We start from the raw sequence: 26560 nt of genomic DNA, 5'->3' as shown, positions 1-26560 counted from the left end.
ATGAAGCAAATAGAACCTGTTGATACACTTAAAAATTAAATAGATTGTGGACATAACTTCACATTATTTGCATTTCTTTTATTGACAATATTATAGGAAAGATGCCTATTTCAAAAGCCCTCTAAAATTTCCCTGTGAAATTCAAGAATGATCTAAGTTTTAAAATTGCAAAATCCTGTTAATTCCATCTTTAAAATACCTCTTTCTCCTCTCTCTTTTTCATTCTTATACCACTAGATAAAATTTCCTGGAATACACCATCCTCAATATTCAAAGCCTTGCTAAAATTCTTTACTACTTCTAACTTCCTATTGTGTTCTAATGTAAAGCATTTCCACAGAAAGCACTTTCACATAGTTTTGAAATACACAGAAGGTAGACTTGGTCAAGACTGCATTTACTTGATTGTAGTAGAATCTTCCTATCTTCTTATGCCTGGGTTATTCTAACTCAGTTGTGGGTAAGGCTGATTCTCAATGATTTGCTTTACAGCGAGTGCCAGTGCTGAGATGGTAAGCAGTTACCATTAGTGACTCATTCAAGAGACTCTGGGAACATAACTGCCTCCCAGCTCCTTTGAAATGCATCACCAGGGATAGTTCCTACACTTGGAACAATCATGCTATTAATAGTGCTAAGAGTAAAAATGAAAGTCTGTCTATAATGCTCACTTTTTACCAGGTGGCTAAAAGTAGGTGCAGGTGACTCAAAAGGAGAACAACAAGGATGGCTTGCTAGAAGCTGGTAGGTAAGTTTAGAGTTAAATTTTTTTCTACTAACAGGGAAGGTTCAAGTCATTTTAGAGAAAACGAATCATAAAAGGTGACCTTGTAAGTGTTCTGCTGAGTGAAGCATAGTATATGAGACACACATTATTTCTTTTCTATGCATACTTAGTAAATTAACTCCTTTTTTGCTTCATATGATATCTTTATTTAACTGAAGAAATCTAAATTATCATTTCAAAATGTAGTCCACATCAGAATGAAAGCCAAGATAAATCCTGTTCCTTCTGAGCCTTGAAATGCAGTGTTTTACAATTACAGCCCGTCTCAATTCAAAAGCTAAATTTGATCTGTTTCAAGATTTTGTAAGATTTCCAGTTATGAGAAGATTCACACAGAGTATTTGTTAACCTTCTTTAAAACAATAATTCCCTGTGCTATGCAAGCTGAAAATACTGGAGTTAAAAATCATATGATCATCTTTGACTTAGTTAGGTCTACCTCTGCTGCTATTGTCTGCTACTGAGTCCTAAAGTTATTTTCCTCTATTGTATGTGGAAAATCCATTTATTTTTACCCATTCCGACTACAGTGGTTCCAATCTGAGCCCTTATTACTTCAACCTTGCATTGCTACAGCAGCGTCCCGGCTGGCATCCAGACCCATGTGTCTTATCTTTCTAACTTATTCTGTACACGCTGACAGATAAAACACTGCTTTCATCAGGTCCTTGCTCCTACCACTTATTGAACAAGGTCTAAAATACTGATCCTGACATTTATAGTCCTCTACAAAATTACCCCAGGCTCCAGCTCACATCTTCAGAGCTTCAATCTACCCACTTTTCTGTGAACACATGTAATGTTTTTGTTTTTCTTACCTCAAATGCTTAACTTATAGAATTGCTCTCATTTTGTATTCTTTTCTCTTTTCTACTTATTCTAACATTACGGTAAATGTCAAGTCCCAACTCATCCTTTAGATCTTTCTTAAGCTCTTTAGCTTCAAATGACTGCTTTTGCAACAGATTGGTTTCAGTCTTTAACTCATACTTGTTGGGTGATGTTACCAGTGATCTCATTTCCCTAAACAATGAACTTCCCTGGGTTGAACATCTTCATCCCTTCCTGACACTCATGGCTCTTTCTATACAGTCTTCTGAATGCAGTCACTGTTACGTGAGTGCCTGAAATTAGAAAGTCTGAAGTATTAGAGAGGAAGGGGGTAGCTTCTCCACAGTATTTGCTGACTGATATTAATCCTTACTACACAATGATTTTAATTATTAACAAATCGCACAAGTCGGCATTTTTAAAGTCACTGACTGGATAAGGGCAAAGATGGAAATAGCAATAGTCTGACAGGTCAATTATGCAGAGTTCTGAAAACAGCCATGACCATCAAAAAAAAGAATTTTTTGCCTTTTTGCCATTAGTCAAGATATTTCTACTCTCTTAATTCTCTCCTTTTCATGTTCCCATAGAAATATAGGCTCTAAGAAAAAAATCTTTATCAAGGCAACAAAGAAAAAGATTATCTTCATATAGAAGTTAATTAAAGGAGTTCTTCTGAGTATACTTATGCATATATGACTTGTTATAATGCAACTTTCTCTTCCCAGATATCCCATAAGATTGCTGATAGAAAAAGTAGTCTGACAAATATGGCAAGATGAGGAGGCATTACTTGGGTACAGGCAGAGGAAGAGGCACCAGGAATAGGAAACCAAGAATGGGAACCATCAAAAAGGCAGGACAAAGTGGCACTGAGGAAGCCGAAGGTCCCTGTCACAGTGGAGGTGGGTAGATATTACAAAGTAGTCACCTAGGATGAGGAATAAGCAGAGGTTCTCAGATTTGGAAATGAAAAGATCACTGGTAACCACAGAAAGAAATGTTTTTATACAAATTGTGTCAGAAAACAAAAAACCCATGTTAATATTGTTGCTTTTATGCCTACAGTGATCTATGCACACACTCACTAAGGCCACGATCTAACAGGAAGGGGAAAGGAATTAACATTTAATGAAGATTTAATATGTGCAAAGAGCTGAAAGGATCATTATGTTCTCAGCCTCAGAGGGAGGAAATAAATAAACCAAGGTTGTGCAGTTAAGTAACAGAGTTTGAAACTAAAGCTGTTTTCACACTTGCGCAGCTTCCACCACATTTTAGATTTCCTCCAGTGGTATTCTACAAAAATATGGTTTTCATCTTTTTACCTAACTTCATGTCACGCTTTGCTCCCTGGATATCATCTGTGCATAGACTGTAGGATATGAAAATTGGAATAATCCTGAAAGATCATTTGGTCCAGCCCTCTTTTCCTTTTTTCCCCATCTAAATAAACTGATACTCAAAAAGGTAAAGGGATGAATAAAACTCACATTGTATTAGTGAAAGAACTGGGACTAAAACTTACATTTCTTGATTCCCAAACTTACGCCTGTTTTCATCATAAACTCTATGTAGGGTCCAAATTGTATGCAAATGTATGCTTGATTCAAGGAGGAATTAGCAAGGCATGACAAGAAAGTCTTATATCCCTCAATTTCTCCATGAATGGTTTCAAATGGGGAGAATGACTTTCAATTCTAAATACCTAAGTCTCTGTAACTGTAAAGGGAGACAGTTATTTTTTAGCAGATGCTGATGGTGGAGGATACATAATGAAAAATAAGCATATAAAATAAAATTCTAAAAATCACTAGATAGTTAATATTAATTGTAAACTAAATGTTATGTTTCAAATGAAGATTCCTAAATGACTATCATAATGGAAGATTTTTACAAAAAAGAAGCTATTTTTTGCAAATTTTAAAAAATCAATCTTTTCACTGTAAAGAAAAGGGGTCCCGGATCAAATCAGCAAAAACCAGAATCTAATTCTGTGTGTTCAGAGTTCTACAACATCATCCAATACATAACTACAAATAACGGTGTAAAGCATGCTTTTATGAATTAAAAAAGGTGGCTGTGTATTCAATTGCATATTCAGGTACGTTTTAGATACGTAGCAAGAATTACATTCTAAAACTCAACATGAGTAAAAAGAATCATGTACTCTTTACAGATTGAATTTGCTACATGTATAAATAACATGTTCCAAAGCTTGGAATGTAAGTATTATCCATAACATCTAGTAAATAATCATGGCAAGTTGGGAACATTTCCATCACTCATTTCTGCAAGAAACCATGTTATCTAGTAGCGTCGACAGATTGCAATCCACATATGGCAGGTTTAGAGTACATAAATCTGCCATTTAAAAATCAGTACTAAATACGAACAGAATTGGGGGTCGCCATGACAATGACAAGGATGTTGTTACTGAGAATTTCTGGGAAAGTTAACCAATTATATTACATTTTATGCATGCACGTATATAATGCATATGGGCAATGATGTAAGGATCTTATTGATTGTTAAGGTGACAAGCAAAGTGTTATGGAATCCCACGAGCCAAAAGCTAATTACAAGAACAACAAAAACAAGCTGCAGTGTACAATCTATGTCATAATGCTTTCAAGGGCTTCGTCTGAGCATCTTCTAGATATGAATGAGGGGAAAGTGTAACCAGAGGAGTTGTGAACTAATGTCAAAGAACTAAGGACACAATTTAAAAAGTCAGGTTTCCGTGTTCTGGTGTAAGGTAGAATGGGTGGTAGCAGATTCTTAACTGCTTTGCTCTGTTTGCCTAGCATAGCATCAAAATGACAAACCCTGCAAGCTAGTGGTTAAGTTAGTGCTGTTGGAGATGCAAAGCAAATCAACTGTGGAACGGGGCCTCCCACCTCTTGCCTGCCGTCCGGGCCCACAGCCCTCCTGCGCTCCAGGGCTGTCCTGTTGCACGCTCCAAGGGACTAACTGGCACCTGCGCCACTTGTGAGTCTTCCACCTACACGGAAAGAACAGAAGCCTCATAGAGAAGAAGCAAACATAGTAGTAAATCACAGAGACACAATGCCAAGGAAGCATGACTTTGACCACTGCAAACAGGAATTTATTTGACAATGCTGATGAACTTAGTTGCAGGGTAGGAATAAGGATGTAGACATAGAGAATGGACTTGAGGACATGGCGTGGGAGGGGGAAGCTGGGGCGAAGTGAGAGGAGCATCGACATATATATACTACCGAATATAAAATAGTTAGCTACTGGGAAGCAGCAGCATAGCAATGGGAGATCAGCTCGGTGCTTTGTGACCACCTAGAAGGGTGGGATAGGGAGGATGGAAGGGAGGCTCAAGAGGGAGGGGATATGGGGACATATGTATGCATATGGCTGAATCACTTTGGTGTACAACAGAAACTAACACAGTATTGTGAAGCAATTATACTCCAATAAAGATCTATTTTAAAAAGTCCTATCTAAATTTAATTTAGATCTTCATCAAGGAATTATAAAAAGCAGCACTAAATATAAAAGTACTTCCTATTGCAGTGGAGAAAAGAGTCCATCACTGTCAAGTTCTAAAGGAATGGACTCTACTGATAGCATTTAGCCTTTTTATTTATTTTTATTTCTTTTTTTTTTAAGGCTGCACCGTGAGGCATGTGGGATCTTAGCTCCCCAACCAGGGATTGAACCCGTGCCCCCTGCGGTGGAAGTGCAGAGCCTTAACCACTGGACCACCAAGGAAGTCCCACATTTAGCCTTTTTAATGATTAGGACTGCCAGCAGATGTATCCAGATAGTACCAGAAGTGATGTGTTCCACTTTAGAAGGGTATATTTATTTTACATTCAAGTTATAAAATTGCATTCAACTCATAAGCCTTTTGTATATATAGTGCTCTTTTGATTAGCATTGTAGGGGTAACTCAGAAGCTGCAATTTATAATACACTTCACAAAAACAAATCCCCCAAATAAATAAGTTTGTGCTAACAGTTAATGTTCATCATGAAAGCATGCAATTATACTGTTTGTCATCTCAGAATTAAACACAGATAAATTAAGATGACAAATTTTCCATCAATTTCATCTTAAGTTATTATTTTGGGATCACACATTCCATCAATTGATGCCATAATATTTCATTTGTTGTCAGGACTGCAATTATTCACCACATCAAGTTTCAATTAGGTACTTTTTTAAATAGCTATGAAAAAAATTTTTTTCTAATAATCAAGTTGATGACATACAGCTTCAAGAACCTTAATTTTCCTTGAGGTGGCCACAAATGAACAAAACAGACATCTTACTAACATCACTGAGACAAAGATGTCATTTCGTGACCCAGAATGCCAGCATTTATGAGAAACAGGTGCTCTTTGGAGCCAGGGGAGGAATGCTTAAGCTATTCCTGTAAGTGAAAAAGAACTGCTTCCAAAAGCATATGTTTCACAATTATTAATCACTTTTCTGCATTTTCTATAGATTATATCACATAAGAAACTCTTCATGCTCCTAAAGCTTATAATACAGCTTGGAAGTTTACACAAGTATTTGTGTCCCTGGAGATGATTTCAGTAGCAAAGCAGCTCTTTAAAATAGGCAAGAGATGGGACCTGCAGTCATAAACATCCTCAACCCCACTGAGTCTGCGGGCAGTGTTGGCTTCCTTTTCTCATTGTCGGAAAGACCATGAACCTGAAGTATTTTGCTTAGTGCATCGCTCAGAAGGCTTTTCCTTCACTCCATTACCTGTAGCTTTGGCACACCTGAGGGGCCTCGCAGGCCTTCTCTTCATAGAGAGGATCCGTGCAGTCCTTGCCTCCATTGGCTGGCAGCTGAATGATGACCCGGTGCCGAGTCTGCTTCCTGATTCCGGAGTCCCCTGGAATGAGGCAGCTTTTTAACCTCTGTTCTCTGCACTGATGAAAGAATCTCCAAATACCAGCCTGTGTGAAGAAATTACATTGCTTCCAGCTCCATGTGCTTTGACATCCCTGACTGAGAGGCCTCGTCTAGTCATTTCCTAAATTCTCCCAAAGACTGCTTATTGAAAGCCAATCAATGTATATTTAAAAATGTGAAGAATGGAGAAAATAGTTCCACAGTCAGCTAGTCTTCCTAATGCTCACTTACAACGTGATTGCTCTTTTGTATGCTTCTTCCCCCTTGAGAAATATGACAGATCTAATTAATCTGTTTTTCTCTGCCTTAAGTTTATTTTCATGCCGTTTCACATAGCCCTGTTTACCACATGGGACTCGTACACATCTAATGAATCTTTCTTAGGAGAATATATTCAATGTTTTAATGTGAAATTCTATTTCTTTGTTATTCACTTAATTTGAAATGTATAACTCGTAAATTATTCTAGTCATTTATTATTCATGTTAAACACTTTAAGATCTTTAATTCAGGTCACATCCTAAACATCCGAGCTGTAAGTAGTGAAATGAAAGTCATTTCCTAGAGGCAGAATTTTTAGAGAAGCATTCAAAATAGCAATAATTACTATAAGTAAGTTACTCCAAATTATGTTGCAAAAACAATGGAAATAATTAAGATTTACCTTCGATGAAGATATCAAATTGACAGTATTGTTGATATAAAGATGCTCAGAATTTTTTAGTATGAGAAACAGATGATATATAAGACTTGACAACTTTAATAAAATACATTCTAACTTACAATATATACACTTTAAAGATGAATAGCCATATGTCATGAATTTGCTTACAAAAGAATTCCCTAAAGAATTACTTTAATAGAGTTCCCCTGATGCATTTACATGTTTTCTCAAGATCATTAAATATTTGATACGTAGACTACAGAAACAGAGAAATTTAGAAGGGTTAGCAGCCCCTAACAGTGAAAGTTTAATCAGAACTGAAATGAAATATCCTTAACGTCATTGTGTTCGTAGAAAAATATGATTTGACAAATAGAAGTTTCCAGTAATGGAACATCCTTTGACATGAAGTCAGGGTATCCCTCAACACAGTCTGGCCACTGACTCTTAGCAGTGTGACTTGAAGATTCCTATATTAAATGGGAGAATGGATCACATTAGTGATTCCTAAATGTCTGACTACATAGGAGAATTTCTTTGAAAAAATAAAAACAAAAAACCAAAAGCAGATTTCTCGGCATGTACCCAGAACTACTAAATAAGAATCTCTTGGGAGCTAGATGTGGGAATCTGTGGATGTGGGAATCTGATTTTTACAAAGCTTGCCAGGAAACGGTGATAAACAGCTAGGTTTGAGATCTACTGGAATGACTGACCATGGATGTCCCAATTTAAGATTCTAGAATTTGCATGTAACTTTTTAGGATTATTCCTATTGTGCGGGAAACCTGTACTATTAATGAATGCATTAACTATTTTAGTGAATAGTTGGAATACTACAGGTAATGAAGCATGGAACTAGTGGGTGGAGGTAGTGGGTAGCAGAGAGTTAAAGTATTTGGAAATACTGTTGTAGACTTTTAAAAATTGTAGCAGTAATAGTTTGAATGCCAGCTGCAGCTTTTACATATTAAGTATAATTTATCTAAGAAAGATTGAAGAAGTGCCAATAGGACTTTTAATAAAATTGGTAATGCTATCTCCATCCATTATATTGTTCAATGACCCCTATTTTAAGGCCCACGTGATAAATTCCTCTAATAATTTAGAGCTAGGAAAAATCTTGTTTCCCTTGACAATCCGTTAAGAACTCACTGTGCTTCTGTTTTTTGCTTTGTTCACCAGAATCTCAGAGCTAATTTTCTTTTCAATTGCAGGAGATTACCTTAATTTTGATTTTATATTATAATTTTTCTCTTCTTCTCCCCTCCCTCTACCCTATTTACTACCTGACTCCATGCTTTTTTACACTATTATCTATTATTTTCCTTTTGTTTTATATTTATGCTCTGTCTTTAATCTTTTAAAAAGACTATACAAACTAAATGAGCATTCTTATCCTTTGTTTAGCATTGGGGGAAGGAGGGAGGTGTGTGTTTGTTTTTTAACAGGGAAAAGAGGGAAAGACCAAAGAGGAGCAGGTCTTTGTTTCCCAGGTGGTTGAAATTCTTAAGAGTCAGTAACTCTCCAACCCTTTTTAACCTGCAGATAAAAAATAGACATAGAATTGAGGCCAAGGGATCCACAGACTAGAGCGGACAATGAGAGCAGCATCAGTGACACCATATAGACTGAAGCTCCTGGTCATTAACTACCTTAATATCACCTGGTATATACCCAGGGATGTTCAGATTTGGGAAGCAGCAAGCAAATGTTAGTGTTTCAATTCTACTTTGTTTATTGACTTGAAGGCAAAAAAGTCACCTAATATAAAACTCTGAAACATTCTAGTGCCTTCTCATCACAATCTCCACAACTTTGTACTTGATATATAACACCATGATAACTCTTTTCACTTCCATAATTGATTCCACAATGGGAATCCATTTATTCTTATAAAAAAGTTCAAATACCTTAATCTTGCACAGCCCACAGGATAGAGACTGTGACCTGATTAAAGTGGAACATTCCAAAGCCATAACACCTAGAGAGGAAGTTTAATGGGGTTACACAGGAAGTGTCATGACATCCATGTTTCTACCCACTGGGAGGTTCGTTTCTTCTCAGATCGCAGTTAGCAAATTACGCGTACGCTCAAAGAAACAGCACTTTAGAGCTCTGCCAGTTACAGAGCCCTCAAATCAGAGTGCAGACAAAGGGAAAGCTACAGCACATGTTAAAAAATAAATTAATAAAAGTGGAAGGCTCCTAACTAATAACTTGAGTTGGCAAGTGTGGAATTTTACAATCTTCAGAGTTCCCCACATATATTTATACCTAATTTATTTTATGAGGTGGGGATACATACATAATTTCCATTTATCTTTGTGTTTTAGCACCTAGAACAGTAGTCACACAGAGGAAAGTCTTAACAAATGTTTGCTGAATGAGCAAACACATTTATTTCACTTCTCAACTGGATTATAAATTAGCATTTTCTTTTCCTTTATATCCATTTCCTTAGAGTATTATGCACATGGGTACTAAGTCTGTTCTTTAGTATTAATAAAAAATAAGGTATCACTTTGTTCATTGGAAATAATAAGCATGGGAAAAATAAAGGAATAATCCTATAGTGTTTATACTTGAAAATACCTACCTAGGATAGGTAGAGAAAAAAGGGATTATATATTCAGAAAACATTTATGTGGTAATGGGCCATAGAGACTCAGAGGATATGTAATCTCTCACTCAGCTACAGCACTTTTCAGGTTATCTTAAGACATTCAAGATAAATTTCACTGGAGAAGTTCCTTGATGGAAGGATTTAAAGGGCAGGCAAAACTAAGATGGGTTAAGCTGGAAGCGAGGCGGATGGCAGGCTGCAGCAGCACAGTGAGAGGAAATTGAAAGGGAAACGTTTCATGCAAGAAGTAAAATGTAAAGGCAGTTTTCGGACCTTTGAGGGGTAATTCTAGCATAGGACTGCTTGAGGGCATCAAGGTAGAAAAGATGCCTCTGCAATATCCCTGCTAGCCCTCAAGTCAGTAAATGTAGCAAGAAAAAAAGGAGCAAACAAATTTGAGCAGCCAAGTGTATTATTTGATCAAAAGTATTGATTTTTTAAAGATTAGAGTTACAAATAATTTATATGCATAAATATTTTCCATCTTTAATAAAGCCCTTTGTAAAAATTTATGAAAATTTGGAAACATTAACAAGTACACTGGTTTGAGGATTAAATTACTTTCTGTTCAATACTGATGTTTACCAGCATTGATTTTTCAAGACATATCATGAGAGAGGGCTGAATAATATTTCAAATTACTCTGATTGTTCTTCCTGGAATCCTCTGTTCCATTTTCTGCAATACTATACTGTAATTTTACCTATTTAAAGTGACTTAAAAAGGAGGGTAGCTCTACATTTTCATAAGTTCAAAGTCTTACAAAATGTAGATTTTACCTACAGAATTAAGTTTAAAAGAACCACCTCATACCTGAATTAATTTTCGTTTGCTATCATCTATCCTTGAACATTCAAATTTTTAAGCATTTTTTAATTGCACGCAGAAGTCAGTGTAATTTCAACAAAGCTTGCCTTATTTCCATTTCATACCAAATAATGAAAAGCTAACTATATGTCATTGCTTTATTTTCCCTACGACAAAAGGCTAGTCTTCTATAACACCACTGTATCTTTATTCTCAGTTACAGGTGAACCAGAAAAATTTTCTCCCAGCACACAAAGCATCTTGGCACTGTGTCCAACAGCAAGCTCCTCTGCCAACCCCCTAGTCTTTCTTTTTTTCCTCAATACACAACTATAGTTATTCTTTTTTTAAGTCTGAGTGCCTAGGTTTAAGATTTCTGAAAGCCTTTTGTTCTAGGAGACTCAACACAGAGCTGCCAAATAGAACAGGTAGGGCTGATCTGCTGGTGGTGAGATGTGACCTGAGCTTGGCCAAACACAGCTCCACATCTCAGAACCTCTTGCTCACAGGACAGCAGATTCCTGAGCTGGCATTCTTGCACTCCTTGGCCACTACCACCCAGGAGTTTCAGAGAAGACTAGTATCCTAATGGCAGCACGCATTTTAATTTATAGCAGTCACCTACCTTTCACCAAGAGACTATCCCAACTGAACCCATTACATCGAACGTGCCTGTTGCACCACAAGAAACTAGCACCCTCAATCCCCCCTGCATGTCTTCCATCATACCTGGACCACAGCATACAAGCTGTGCATAATCTTATTCAGTTTCTCTTTCTTTTCTATCCTCTAATCTTTCCACCACTGTACCTAAAGGAACAAACTGTCTCTCATCTCCAATCTCTTCTTAGAAAGTTTCCTTCACATTCTTTGCCAGTGGAGGCTGGCTCCACCTAGCCATTTCCCAGTCTTTTCTCCTCTCTTTACCTTTAAAAACATCTAACTCCTCTGAAGCTCCTGTCATCAATTTTACCATCAGCTATCTACTTTGTAGCACTCATCCACCAACATTTCATTATTTAATGACCATAGAACATCCCTCACTGTAATCCTTTCTCTTCCTACCCCTGCAACCCCTTTGGTGGTTTGGGCATCCACATGGTTATTCCATCCAAGGCACTGGACTCTGAATTACTGTACCTCTTCACCTCCGATGACCGTTTCCTGCATCTTGCGTCAATCACTAGCTCTTCTGTTCATGCCCCTGATGATATCATCATCAATACCTGCACATTCTCATCTTCAAACACATTAATTGCTGGTCACTCCTCCTAACCTTCTAGTTCACCTACTTTACTAAAAGTGAAAGTTCATCTTACTAAAAATTCTTCAAACTCAATCAAGATTGCCAATCCACTTTCCCAATCACTTTTTCACTATATCATCCCTTTTATGACCTCACTTCCATCCCAACCCACCTTAGGTTCCATACTTTGTTATTACATAAGCACTCCACTGAAAACACCCTTGACTCTCTGTTTTTCTCTCCCTTTCTTGTACTCTTCTGGAAAAGCCCTGACCTTAATCAATGCTAATTATTTTCCTACAGCTTTCCTTCACTCAGGCAACTGAACAGGGCTGAAGAAACACTGGCAACTGTGTTGAGCAATTACTTTTTTGACTAAATGGGTACTCCATGTTGCCTATTACAAATTCTATTACATATTACTAACTTGCCCACTTTTGTACTCTCCAAAATGATGTCACATCTTCTTCTCTCTCACCCACCCTGCATTGTTCACTTGATCCTTCACATGCATCTAAACATTAGAACAATCATTAAATGCCTTTTCTGTCTCATACCACCAGAACGTTAGCTTCCTAAACGCAGGGAAATTGTTTTCCTTGTTTACTGCTATATCCTTTATATTTAAAATTGTGCCTGGTAAATCGCAGTTACTTGAAAAATCTGTGTAGAATGAAAAAAGTGAATGATTGCTTAAAAAAGTATGTATGATGTTTAATGACATAGTGAAGCATCTAAAAACAATCATCAGTAAATGCACCAGTAAATCCTCGATAATAATAATCAGAAATGTGTATTAGTAAGTTTTCCTTAATCATGACCTAAATACTTTCCACATATTGCAACATAATTGAACCTCTAAGAAAGAATGCTTTCTTTTTTTTTTTGGTGGTACGCGGGCCTCTCACTGTTGTGGCCTCTCCCGTTGCAGAGCACAGGCTCCAGACGCGCAGGCTCAGCGGCCATGGCTCACGGGCCCATCTGCTCCATGGCATGTGGAATCTTCCCAGACCGGGGCACGAACCCACGTCCCCTGCATCGGCAGGCGGACTCTCAACCACTGCGCCACCAGGGAAGCCCAGAAAGAATGCTTTCAATACACCAAGTTAAAACATTTACCAGGTTCTGACCATATGCACTATGTAGTGCCTTTCCTACAGGAACTTATAATCACTGTAGACAACAAATAATTTAGCTGTAGCTGAACTACAGTTCACAAAGCATAGAGGACTTTACCATATGTTATTTCATTTTTGCCACAGAACAACTCAAAGATGTTATAACCAAGGCTTGTAGAGATTAAGTATCTGGAGAGATTAAGGTCACTTGGCTGCTTTGTGGCCAAGATAGGTGTCCAAACCAGATCTACTGATTCAAAGTCCACTCACTCCATTATACCATGAAACTCACTACTCATTTTTATGTTCGAAAACTAAAACCTGTGTCTTACTATATATGAGTAAATCTAATCTGGTCTTCTACAACCTGCCTCTGTTCTCCTTTCCAACTTCACATCTTGACTTTCCTCGACACACTCCAAGCTCCAGTGGGTTGGATCCCACTTTCTTTCAAACAACACGTCTTTTTCAGGGTCACTAAGACTTTTCCTGATGCTTTTGATCACTTGGGATTCTTTAATGCATTCTCTCTTTCAAAAAGGCCTCTTCTACCTTTTTTTCAACAAGATTTTCCCTAATATTTGTTCCCTAATATTTTCCGTGTCTCTTCCCTAGAGCTCTTCCTGTTTTACCACTAAATCTTGTTATTGAATCATGTAAGTCTTACATTATCTGATCTATGTAGAAGAGTTCTACATTTTAAATGAGATCAAAAGCTTTTTTGAAGTTCTTCTCTGCGGGGCCATCAATGTGCTAGTTAAGTACAGTAGTCAATAAATTAGAAATGCAATAAGTATTTATGCATATATTACAGATGAGTATTAATTTAATAAACACATGTACAGTATTCACAATCTACTTGTTCCCTCATCTATCTGCTAAAAATTTTTTTAAGTGCCTTATATAAGTTATCACAGTTTGTCACATAAAATTTTCTTTATTTTCTAAATGGTCAGAGAAGAGTAAATCAGTCTCTTAGAACTGTAAAAATCATCAGCAGAGATCAAATTAAAAATCATGTTATTTGATGAAATTTCACCCCTATTCAGTTACTCATTATCTTCCTTCCCCTTATTAATTTTTCTTCTAGCATTCATCATTGTCTGATTTTTGCCCTGGCTTATAGTACCACTGAATCTAGAACTCTTCAAACCTGATATTTTTCATGCCATGCACAGCAACCCAATGGAATGACTTGCCCAAGATCTTACTGTAAGTGAATTCACTGAGACCAGACCCTGGGGTCCCTCACCTGCACCATGGATTCCACTGCCTCAAGACTTTGACCACTGTGGCTGTCAGTGCTCACTGGCCATTTGGAGAGAGGATCACTGTGGGGGCCCAGATCCCTATATTAGCCCCTAGCAAGTAATTGATGTCCTTTGAGAGAATGAGGAGAAGAAAGCTAAGGAGAGAGTCATTCAAGATGGCAAAGTGGAAGGACGTGCTCTCACTCCCTCTTGCGAAAACACCAGAATCACAGCTAACTGCTGAACAATCATCGAAAGGAAGACACTGGAACTCACCAAAAAAGATACCCCACATCCAAAGACAAAGGAGAAGCCACAATGAGACAGTAGGAGGGGTGCATTCACAATAAAAGCAAATCCCATAACTGCTGGGTGGGTGACTCACAAACTGGAGAACACTTATACCACAGAAGTCCATGCACTGGAGTGAAGGTTCTGAGACCCACGTCAGGCTTCCCAACCTGAGGGTCGGGCAACAGGAGGAGGAATTCCTAGAGAATCAGACTTTGAAGGCTAGCAGGATTTGATTGCAGGACTTCGACAGGACTGGGAGAAACAGAGACTCCACTCTTGGAGGGCACACACAAAGTAGTGTGTGCATGAGGACCCAGGAGAAGGAGCAGTGACCCCATAGGAGACTGAACCAGACCTACCTGCTACTGTTGGAGGGTCTCCTGCAGAGGTGGGGGGTGGCTATATCTAACCATGAGGACAAGGACACTGGCAGCAGAAGTTCTGGGAAGTACTCTTTGGCGTGAGCCCTCCCAGAGTCCGCCATTAGCCCCAACAAAGAGCCTGGGTAGGCATCAGTGTTGGGTCGCCTCAGGGCAAACAACCAACAGGGAGGGATCCCAGCCCCACCCATCAGCAGACAAGCAGATTAAAGTTTTACTGAGCTCTGCCCACCAGAGTAACAACCAGCTCTACCCACCAGCCATCCCTCCCATCAGGAAACTTGCTCAAGTCTCTTAGATAGCCTCATCCACCAGAGGGCAGATAGCAGAAGCAAGAAGAACTACAATCCTTCAGTCTGTGGAACAAAAACCACATTCACAGAAAGATACACAAGATGAAAAGGCAGAGGGCTATGTACCAGATGAAGGAACGAGATAAAACCCTAGAAAAATAACTAAATGAAGTGGAGATAGGCAACGTTCCAGAAAAATAATTCAGAATAATGAGAGTGAAGATGATACAGGACCTCGGAAAAAAAATGGAGGCAAAGATCGAGAAGATGCAAGAAATGTTTAACAAAGACCTAGAAGAATTAAACAACAAACATCTAGAAGAAATAAAGAACAAACAAACAGAGGTGAACAATACAATAACTGAAATGAAAACTACACTAGAAGGAATCAATAGCAGAATAACTGAGGCAGAAGAATGGATAAGTGACCTGGAAGACAGAATGGTGGAACTCACTGCTGCGGAACAGAATAAAGAAAAAAGAATGAAAAGAAATGAAGACAGCCTAAGAGACCTCCGGAACAACACTAAACGTAACAACATCCACATTATAGGGGTCCCAGAAGGAGAAGAGAGAGAGAAAGGCCCTGAGAAAATATGTGAAGAGATTATACTCAAAAACTTCTCTAACATGGGAAAGGAAATAGCCACCCAAGTCCAGGAAGTTCAGAGAGTCCCATATAGGATAAACCCAAGGAGAAACATGCGGAGACACAAAGTAATCAAATTGGCAAAAATTAAAGACAAAGAAAAATTATTGAAAGCAGCAAGGAAAAAATGACAAATAACATAGAAGGGAACTCCCATAAGGTTAACAGTTGATTTCTCAGTAGAAACTCTAGACAAGCCAGAAAGGAGTGGCATGACATATTTAAAGTGATGAAAGGAAAGAATCTACAACCAAGATTACTCTACCCGGCGATAATCTCATTCAGATTCGATGGAGAAATCAAAAGCTCTACAGACAAGCAAAAGCTAAGAGAAATCAGCACCACCAAACCAGCTCTACAACAAATGCTAAAGGAACTTCTCTAAGTGGGAAACACAAGAGAAGAAAAGGACCTACAAAAACAAACCCAAAACAATTAAGAAAATGGTAATACGAACATACATATCGATAATTACCTTAAACGTGAAGGGATTAAGTGCTCCGATCAAAAGACACAGGCTTGCTGAACAGATACAAAAACAAGACCCATATATATGCTGTCTACAAGAGAACCACTTCAGACCTAGGGACACATATTAAGTGAAAGTGAGGGGATGGAAAAAGATATTTCATGCAACTGGATATCAAGGGAAAGCTAGAGTAGCAATACTCATAACAGATAAAATAGACTTTAAATAAAAAATGTTACAAGAGACAAGGAAGGACACTACATAATGATCAAGGGATCAATCCAAGAAGAAGATATAACAATTATAAATATATATTCTCCCAACATAGAGCATCTCAATACATAAGGCTACTGCTAACAGCTATAAAAGAGGAAATTGACAGTAACACAACAATAGTGGGGGACTTGAACACCTCACTTGCACTAATGGACAGATCATCCAAACAGAAAGTTAATAAGAAAATACAAGCTTTAAGTGACACAAGAGACCAGATAGATTTAATTGATATTTATAGGACATTCCATCCAAAAACAGCAGATTACACTTTCTTCTCAAGTGTGCATGGAACATTCTCCAGGATAGATCACATCTTGGGTCACAAATCAAGGCTCAGTAAATTTAAGAAAATTGAAATCAAATCAAGCATCTTTTCCGACCACAATGCTATGAGATTAGAAATCAATTACAAGGAAAAAAACATAAAAAACACGAACACATGGAGGCTAAACAATACATTACTAAATAACCAAGAGATCACTGAAGAAATCAAAGAGGAAATCAAAAAATACCTACAGACAAATGACAATGAAAACATGATGATCCCAAACCTATAGGATGCAGCAAAAGCAGTTCTAAGAGAGAATTTTACAGCAATACAAGCCTACCTCAAGAAATAAGAAATATGTCAAACAAACATTCTAACCTTTCACCTAAAGGAACTAGAGAAAGAAGAGCAAACAAAACCCAGTTAGTAGAAGGAAAGAAATCATAAAGATCAGAGTAGAAATAAATGAAATAGAAACAAAGAAAACAATAGAAACATCAATAAAACTAAACGATGGTTCTTGGAGAAGATAAACAAAATTGATAAACCATTAGCCAGACTCACGAAGAAAAAGAGGGAGAGAACTCAAAACAATAAAATTAGGAATGAAAAAGGAGAAGTTACAACAGACACCGCAGAAGTATAAACATCCTAAGAGTCTACTACAAGCAACTCTATGCCAATAAAATGGACAACCTGGAAGAAATGGACAAATTCTTAGAAAGGTATATCCTTCCAAGACTGAACCAGGAAGAAACAGAAAATATGAACGGAGCAATCACAAGTAATGAAATTTTAACTGTGATTAAAAATCTTCCAACAAACAAAAGTCCAGGACCAGATGGCTTCACAGGTGAATCCTATCAAACAGTTAGAGAAGAGCTAACACCTATCCTTCTCAAACTCTTCCAAAAAATTGCAGAGGAAGGAACACTCTCAAACTCATTCTATGAGGCCACCATCACCCAGATACCAAAACCAGACAAAGTTACTACAAAAAAACAAAATTACAGACCAATATCACTGATGAATATAGATGCAAAGATCCTCAATAGAATACTAGCAAACAGAATCCAGCAACACATTAAAAGGATCATACACCATGATCAAGTGGGATTTATCCCAGGGGGGTAAGGATTCTTCAATATATGCAAATCAATCAATGTGATACACCATATTAACAAATTGAAGAATAAAAACCATGTGATCATCTCAGTAGATGCAGAAAAAGCTTATGACAAAATTCAACACCGATTTATGATAAAAAAAAAAAAACTCTCCAGAAAGTGGGCACAGAGGGAACCTAGCTCAATGTAATAAAGGCCATATACAACAAACCCACAGCAAACATCATTCTCAATGGTGAAAAACTGAAAGCATTTCCTCTAAGATCAGGAAAATGACAAGGATGTCCACTCTCGCCACTATTATTCAACATAGTTTTGGAAGTCCTAGCCACAGCAATCAGAGAAGAAAAAGAAATAAAAGGAATACAAATTGGAAAAGAGGTTAAACTGTCACTGTTTGCAGATGACATGATACTATACATTGGGAATCCTAAAGATGCCACCAAAAAAGTACTAGAGCTAATCAATGAATTTGGTAAAGTTGCAGGATACAAAATTAATGCACAGAAATTTCTTGCATTCCTATACACTAATGGTGGAAAATGTGAAAGAGAAATTAAGGAAATACTCCCATTTACCATTGCAACAAAAAGAATAAAACACCTAGGAATAAACTTACCTAGGGAGACAAAAGACCTGTATGCAGAAAACTATAAGACACTGATGAAAGAAATGAAAGATGATACAGATGGAGAGATATACTATATTCTTGGATTGGAAGATTCAGTATTGTGAAAATAAGTATACTACCCAAAGCAATCTACAGATTCAATGCAATCCCTATCAAATTACGAGTGGCATTTTTTACAGAACTAGAACAAAAAATCTTAAAATCTGTATGGAGACACAAAAGACCCCGAATAGCCAAGCAGTCTTGAGGGAAAAAAATGGAGCTGGAGGAATCAGACTCCTTGACTGCAGACTATACTAGAAAGCTACAGTAATCAAGAGAGTATGGTACTTGCACAAAAGACAGAGCTATAGATCAGTGGAACATGATAGAAAGTCCAGAGACAAACCCCCGCACCTGTGGTCAACTAATCTATGACAAAAGAGGCAAGGATATACAATGGAGAAAAGACAGCCTCTTTAATAAGTGGTGCTGGGAAAACTGGACAGCTACATGTAAAAGAATGAAATTAGAACGCTACTTAACACCACACAGAAAAATAAACTCAAAATGATTAGAGGCCTAAATGTAAGACTGGACACTATAAAACTCTTAGAGGAAAATATAGGAAGAACACTCTGTGACATAAATCACAGCAAGATTTTTTTTTGATCCACCTCCTAGAGTAATGGAAATAAATAACAAAAATAAACAAATAGGACCTACTGAAACTTAAAAGCTTTTGCAAAGCAAAGGAAACTACATACAAGACAAAAAGACAACCCTCAGAATGGGAGAAAATATTTGTAAACGAATCAACAGACAAAGGATTAATCTCCAAAATATATAAACAGCTCATGCAGCTCATTATTAAAAAACAAACAACCCAATCCAAAAATGGGCAGAAGACCTAAATAGACATTTCTCCAAAGAAGACGTACAGATGGCCACGAAGGTCATGAAAAGCTGCTCAATATCACTAATATTAGAGAAATGCAAATCAAAACTACAAGGAGTTATCACCTCACACCAATTAGAATGGGCACCATCAGAAAATCTACAAATAACAAATGCTGGAGAGGGTGTGGAGAAAAGGGAACCCTCTTGCACTGTTGGTGGGAATATAAATTGGTACAGCCACTATGGAGAACAGTATGGAGGTTCCTTAAAACACTAAAAATAGAGTTACCATATGACTCAGCAATCCCACTACTGGGCATATACCCAGGGAAAACCATAAGTCAAAAAGACACATGCACCCCAATGTTCATTGCAGCAGTATTTACAATAGCCAGGTCATGGAAGCAACCTAAATGTCCATCGACAGACGAATGGATAAAGAAGTGGTGGTACAGATATACAATGGAATATTACTTGGCCATAAAAAGGAACGAAATTGGGTCATTTGTAGAGATGTGGATGAATCTAGAGACTGTCATACAGAGTGACGTAAGTCAGAAAGAGAAAAACAAATATCGTATATTAACGCATATATGTGGAACCTAGAAAAATGGTACAAATGAACCAGTTTGCAGTGCAGAAACTGAGACACAGATGTAGAGAACAAATGCATGGACACCAAGCGGGGAAAGCGGTGGTGGTGGTGGTGGTGGTGGTGGTGGTGGGATGAATTGGGAGATTGGGCTTGACATATATACACTAATATTTATAAAATGCATAACTAATAAGAACCTGTTGTATAAAAAAATAAATAAAACAAAATAAAAAAAACATGTTATTTAATTTTCAATGATAGGTTTTTTTAATGAGTAAGTTACATCTATTTTTCTTCCCTTTCCAGACATATATAATACATAATAAGCTAACAAATTCTTAGACTACTAAATTGGTTCTTAATTCCTGGACATATTTCAATATCTCAAATTAGTTTCAAATTAGTTTGGGATATTCCAATATTCCAAAATATCTCATTTCTAATGAAATGAGACAATTTTACCTGATTTCTCATTTTGAGAAGCATCTATCCTAGAATCAATTTAATGAAACCTTTTCTAGTTTAGTATTTTATTTTATTTTATTTTCTTGAAATGCTTTAGACCAAAAGAACTCTTATTTCAAAATATTTTACTCAAAATAAGGAAATGCCCAATATAAAGAAAAGGCAAATTTTTTTCTACTTTCAAAAATTTTACTTACAAATATTAAATTTATGTGAGATTATTAATTATGTCATTATAAATGTAACTGCCTATGTTTTGGAATTATTAGTAAATGGGCTATCTCATACCAATAGAAAACATCAAGTATAAAACATCCAGCATAAAATTTTCAAGCACATAAATTCCATGTAGTAAATAAGCTTTTTCATTGTAGCAATGAATAGCCAACAATTGTCACAGAAATACTAACCTATGAGAAATACTAACCTACAATCCTACTGCTGATTATGACCAAACTAAAGGATATCATATGTTATTTAGTTTTTAAGAAAGTAAGGGGATAAAAGAAGAAAATCTGGGGCTTCCCTGGTGGCGCAGTGGTTGAGAGTTCACCTGCTGATGCAGGGGACACGGGTTCATGCCCTGGTCCGGGAAGATCCCACGTGCCCCGGAGCGGCTGGGCCCGTGAGCCATGGCTGCTGAGCCTGCGCGTCTGGAGCCTGTGCTCCGCAACGGGAGGGGACACAACAGTGAGAGGCCCGCGTACCGCAAAAAAAAAAAAAAAAAAAAGAAAGAAAATCTAGATAAAAATGTCAATGACATTGTTTTATCAATAAGATTAATGGCATTAACATTTTTAAAGAGTTAATGCTAACTCTTTTTTGTCCCAAAAGCTTTTAAAATGTCTTAAAAGACTTTTCAAATCAAGATTTTCTATCTTGCGCACTATGTGGTTTAATTTATTTGCTATTTCAAGGGTATTTAAAACAGAAAAAGCATGGAAAGGAACTCATGTTTCAACTAGATAAAATAATCACACTGTAAAAACTATCAATTATTAAGATTATAATCTTACGTAGTATCTTCAGGATTTAAAAAAAATTCTGGTGATTTAAAACAGTGGTTAAACTAGAAGTTGAGTCTTTTTAAAAAAATTTTATTTATTTATGTTTTGGCTGCGTTGGGTCTTCGTTGCTGCGCACGGGCTTTCTCTAGTTGCGGTGAATGGGGGCTGCTCTTTGTTGCCGTGCACAGGCTTCTCATTGTGGTGGCTTCTCTTGTTGTGGAGCACGGGCTCTAGGCCCACGGGCCTCAGTGGTTGTGGCACTCGGGCTCAGTAGTTGTGGCTCACAGGCTCTAGAGCACAGGCTCAGTAGTTTTGGCGCATGGGCTTAGTTGCTCCGCGGCATGTGGAATCTTCCTGGACCAGGGATCAAACCCGTGTCCCCTGCATTGGCAGGCGGATTCTTAACCAGTGCGCCACCAGGGAAGTCCTAGAAGTTGATTCTTAAATTGAATCTCTCTAGTGAGAGTCAAGAAGCATAAGTAAAAGCATAAAAGGAACTGAAGAAAAACTGTCTCTATTTGTCGGGAGAGTAAAATAAAAAATAGGAGACAGTGTCATTTGTGACACTGACAGACAATGTGATCAATTACTGCATAAGTCACCTGGAGAATGCTCACATCTTTCGCAGCAGCAATGAGAAAGGACCCTATCCTGGAGGGTAAAGTTTTAACAAAGTATCTGCCATGATATTAAAGGGTCTTTGTCTGTGAGTAATGAAAGCAAAAACCAAACTGGGAACAAATCCTTGACTTGTAAATGCCTCATGTCATGTTAAGTGTTGGCAGAGGTACAATTTGATCATTTTTCTCTTTCCTTTATTCCCATCCTTTGGGTCATATAATTGAAACTGTACTGAATCTAGTCCCATGGCTATTTCTTGCCACTAAGTAGGTTGAGAGCCATGAGTACTGAGAAGATCACTCTATATTCTTTCTGAAATACATAAGGCCACTATACATTCTTCTAGAATCAATGTTAAAGGAAACATTATTAATAAAGTTTAGAATCCTTTCACCTTGATCTATAGTATAAAGTTATTTAAGTCAGTTTTGGCATAAAACTCATTTGTTTTGTACTCTAAAAGCTGTATTATTTTCTAGAAGGAAGCCAAAATTTTATGGCATTCATGCCAAACCAGGATTACACAGCCAGCCCCATGTAAGAATAAAAACATTGCTCAACCAAAGGAACTTGGAGGTCCCAGTGAGAGGGTTCCTAGGTGAACCTCCTTAAAAACTCTGCAGATAATACCTTCTTTACATGAGGAAGGGCATGATGTCCAGTCACTGTATGGCGTCACGATACAGTCCTTCCTACAAGGAAGCAGACAGGGCTTCACTGTTTCAGGTCGAAGGCTTTCAGGACACCTGGGAAAAGCAAAGGAAAACTACTAGACCTCTACAGTAATCCAGAAAACCAGGTAATTTAGTATCTTTAGAATTCTTATTGCTGAAATTGCTAAACAGGCATCAATCTGTATTATTTAACTTAACCTCTAGGATCCTTTCTGCTTTTGACAAGGGCTATAAAACCAAAATAATTATTCCAAACTGAACCTCAATAAAGCTTCTCAAGGCAGGAAGTGTAAATTTAATTATAGTAATTGTGCTATGTAGAAGAAAATATAATAATTGTATTTTATCCATTTATAACAATCTCTCCATTAATAAACCTGTATTTTCCAACATGCTTTATAAGAAATTTATGGAAGTTCAAATTACCAATTTAAGGACCCAAGGCTACGTCTTTGTATAACTAAATAGGCTTACTGCCAATTATAATCTTCCAGGTTATTCTGCACTTTATTTTTACAAAATATGTTTAGCACAAAATAAATTTATAATGGAGTATATTCCATACATAGTATATGCTCAAAAACCAATATTGTATTTACAGCTATGTATTTCATAACAAATAAGTAATAAAGTAATAAAAGTGTATAGTTCATTAAGATAAACAATTTTTGCTTTATTCCTGGTTTCATGTACTGTCTCTACTCTTATCTTTTCTTCCATTTTATTCCTAGTTTTAAATTATTGGATTTTAAATATTTTTATAAATTACAATATTTTTAGAACAAAAAGAGTGAATATAAATAAGACAAAAATAGCCAATAAGTAATTTAAAGAAAAATAAAACACTGTGTTCTTGACATAAATTATAGTAAAATTATTATTTTAAAAAAATACACCAAAAATATATTATTAGGAAAACAAGAGAAAAATAATGACAAAACACTGAAATGTCTTACACTATATAAGTTTTTCACTTCCTAAAAGATAATTTTAGGAAGCTGATATATGAGTTTTAAATATACTGTTTTGTTTATTGTATACTTATTACATGGTTTTCAAATTTTCCAATTCTTCTCTGCATCTTCACAATCTGATTCTACTATCATAAGTGGTCAAATGTTGGTCACGAACACTAGAAGAAGATGTATATTATGACAACAAAATATAATAACATAATTCATGTAACTAGAAGTACTTAATGTGCTGATTCCTAAGAAATTCTCTTTTGAGGTCATATCAATCTCCGACAAGTAAGCTAAGAGGCAGTGAAGAAATAAACCAAACAATCAGTATAACTGTTGCTGGAATAATTTGGCAAATTAGTGAAAAATGGGATTTAAAAATACTCTCCATAGAAGAAGCCAAATTTTTTGTTAAGTCAAGATAAACTCTTTCGACAAGTAAGTTAATCAGGTTTTCAGAACTGAACTATGAGTGAAAAAATCAACATCATTCATTTCCTTCTCATAATTTCTTTATAGTGCTTTGCTGACACTTCATTTTTGATATATCTATAATTTTTTAATCTACATATCCTATCTCATCCATAAGTATTATGTTCTATTCAGCTATACGATACATGCCTTTCTCTCTCATTCTGTAACACTAGGGTTTATTTGAAAGTGGATTTAAAAAAATATATTGGGTTCAACATTTCAAAAAGAAATTATCTCCCTGGTTTATGTTGAGTATAGGCTTGGATTTTCCTAATTGCTATGCCTACTCAAGGTCACAGATGGCAAAGAAATTTAGATGAGAATCATAGAAGGTAATGTTTTGTTACAACTGAGATTATAAATCACTAGAATTATAACTTAATCTACATGCTTAACCAGGAAATATTATATGGCAAAACCCATATATAATCCTGTTAATTCTTTTGAAACTATGGAACTATTGATTAGTAATTATTATTGGAAGCACTCCTCCTCAGTGAGGCAGTTTTATAACTTTAACAGTGGGAGAGCATTACTCAATTACATGCTCTTCAAATTTTAGCCCTCAATAAATCAACGGAATTTACATTATCATTGACAACCTCCAAAATTCTGTTTTATATGGTTTAGAAATTTCCTTAGCAAGATACTTGGTTAACTGTGGAGAACAAAATTACTAAAAACAAAGCCATTAAATGAACACACAAAGATAAATTATACAGCCTAGATTACATCCAGTAAAATGAATTCAGACTTCCTTTGGTGAGGCAATTGGTTCAGTCAACATGCTTCTTTTCTCCTTTGTACTGTTTGTATTTAGTGTCTGTGGTTTAAATCAAGGAATTGATTTTCCCCAAAATCTTATTCAAGGTCAAATTAAACAGATGTGATAGGAGTTGAAGTTTGTTACTTGGAGGATAGATAAGATCAATAACATTGATTTTACCATTGCACAGTAATCTGTTTTATTAAGAGGAGTTTAAAACAAGGTTTCTATTTGCATTTTTGTTTCAAATGCCTAGTACTGAAAAGCAGTCATTGAATTTAACCTAGTATTTAGGCTTAAGGGTAGTAACATTTTCTTCTGAATTCACAGTATTTACTTAATTTTTTAGAGCTTTAAGGGCAAAGTAAACCCATTTGATTTAACAAATCTATACTTGTATCCAGGTCACTGAATAAAGGCTGCAAGGGTAAAGCACATTTTTAATGGATTATTGTGGTGGTCTGACATGGGGCTTCAGGACACCCTTTCTACTGAATGATTTAATAACATTAATCCACCAGGCTTTTCCACACATAGACTTGTGCATATGTACATCCACTGCTCAGAAATATGTTTTGTAGTTTGCATAAATGAGGAAAATATCAACAGCAACATTTAAAAAGTGATTAACTGCAAAATAGGAACAGAGTGAGCTTACCCATAGAAGCTCAGCACAATAACCCTCCAATCTGTACCATGACAAGTTGGTCAGGTTATAACCCTCTACAGTGAATATTTCTACCTCTCTGCTTGTCCCAGAAAGACCCACAATTCTCCAGCACTTGGGACTTCCGCTTCTGCTGTTATTGCTCTTGAATTTTAATACACTGCACATTAATATCCTTTGTTAGATTCATTACAACTTTAGCATTATTTCTATTAAAATACTGGTTTGGGGCTACCTATTAAGCATGTGGAATTGTTTCTCAGTGTATTCAAGTCTTTTGGCATGTATTTTCTAATATACTTCTTAATTTCAAAGTACATAAACAAATAAAGTATGGGACAAAATACTGCTAATGTCCAGAACCCTGGCCATTAGTAAAAAACAACTCATAATGGGATTCTTATTTATCCCCTGGAGTTTGTCATATGTCAGTTACATTATTATCCTTTCCCTGAAACACTAGGAACTATCTCAAATTTTTAAGAGAAAATACAATTTCTAAGGTTTATTGAGTGCTTACATTACTACATTTTTTTTCATTAAATCCCTTCAAAAATTTTTGAAAACTGAAGCCAGAATCTGTTAAGTAGTATGCTTAAGAACACACATGATACCTAAGCACTTAGCCAAGTATTTAGAAATTATGAGGCTATTTTTATACCAATGCAAACTGATGGGTTTTACCTTCCATGTTTCACATGGCTAAGATGATTTGAATTTTAAAATATTTTTGCTGTCTAAATCTCAAAAGGTAAAGAGTTATTTTTTCCTCTTGGCATATATATATATATATATATATATATATATATATATATATATATATATACA

General features: G+C 36.4%; 1 protein-coding gene across 1 annotated transcript in view; it reads right to left on the bottom strand.

Annotated features, from left to right (window-relative positions):
* Positions 1-26560, bottom strand: part of THSD7A (thrombospondin type 1 domain containing 7A) — a gene marked incomplete at both ends in the record, with an annotated part of 438329 nt that overhangs the window by 56705 nt on the left and 355064 nt on the right. Inside the window, 3 exons of the mRNA XM_079711822.1 lie at positions 4519-4622; positions 6372-6504; positions 22820-22935. Of these exons, the coding sequence (XP_079567948.1) occupies positions 4519-4622; positions 6372-6504; positions 22820-22935 (353 nt within the window). The remainder of the gene's footprint in view (positions 1-4518; positions 4623-6371; positions 6505-22819; positions 22936-26560) is intronic.

The sequence above is a fragment of the Hyperoodon ampullatus genome (genome assembly GCF_949752795.1).
Source record: "Hyperoodon ampullatus genome assembly, chromosome: 9".
NCBI classification, from domain to species: Eukaryota; Metazoa; Chordata; class Mammalia; order Artiodactyla; family Ziphiidae; genus Hyperoodon; species Hyperoodon ampullatus.
The sequence above is the reverse complement of the archived record's forward strand: the minus strand, read 5'-3'. Positions and strand labels throughout refer to the sequence as shown.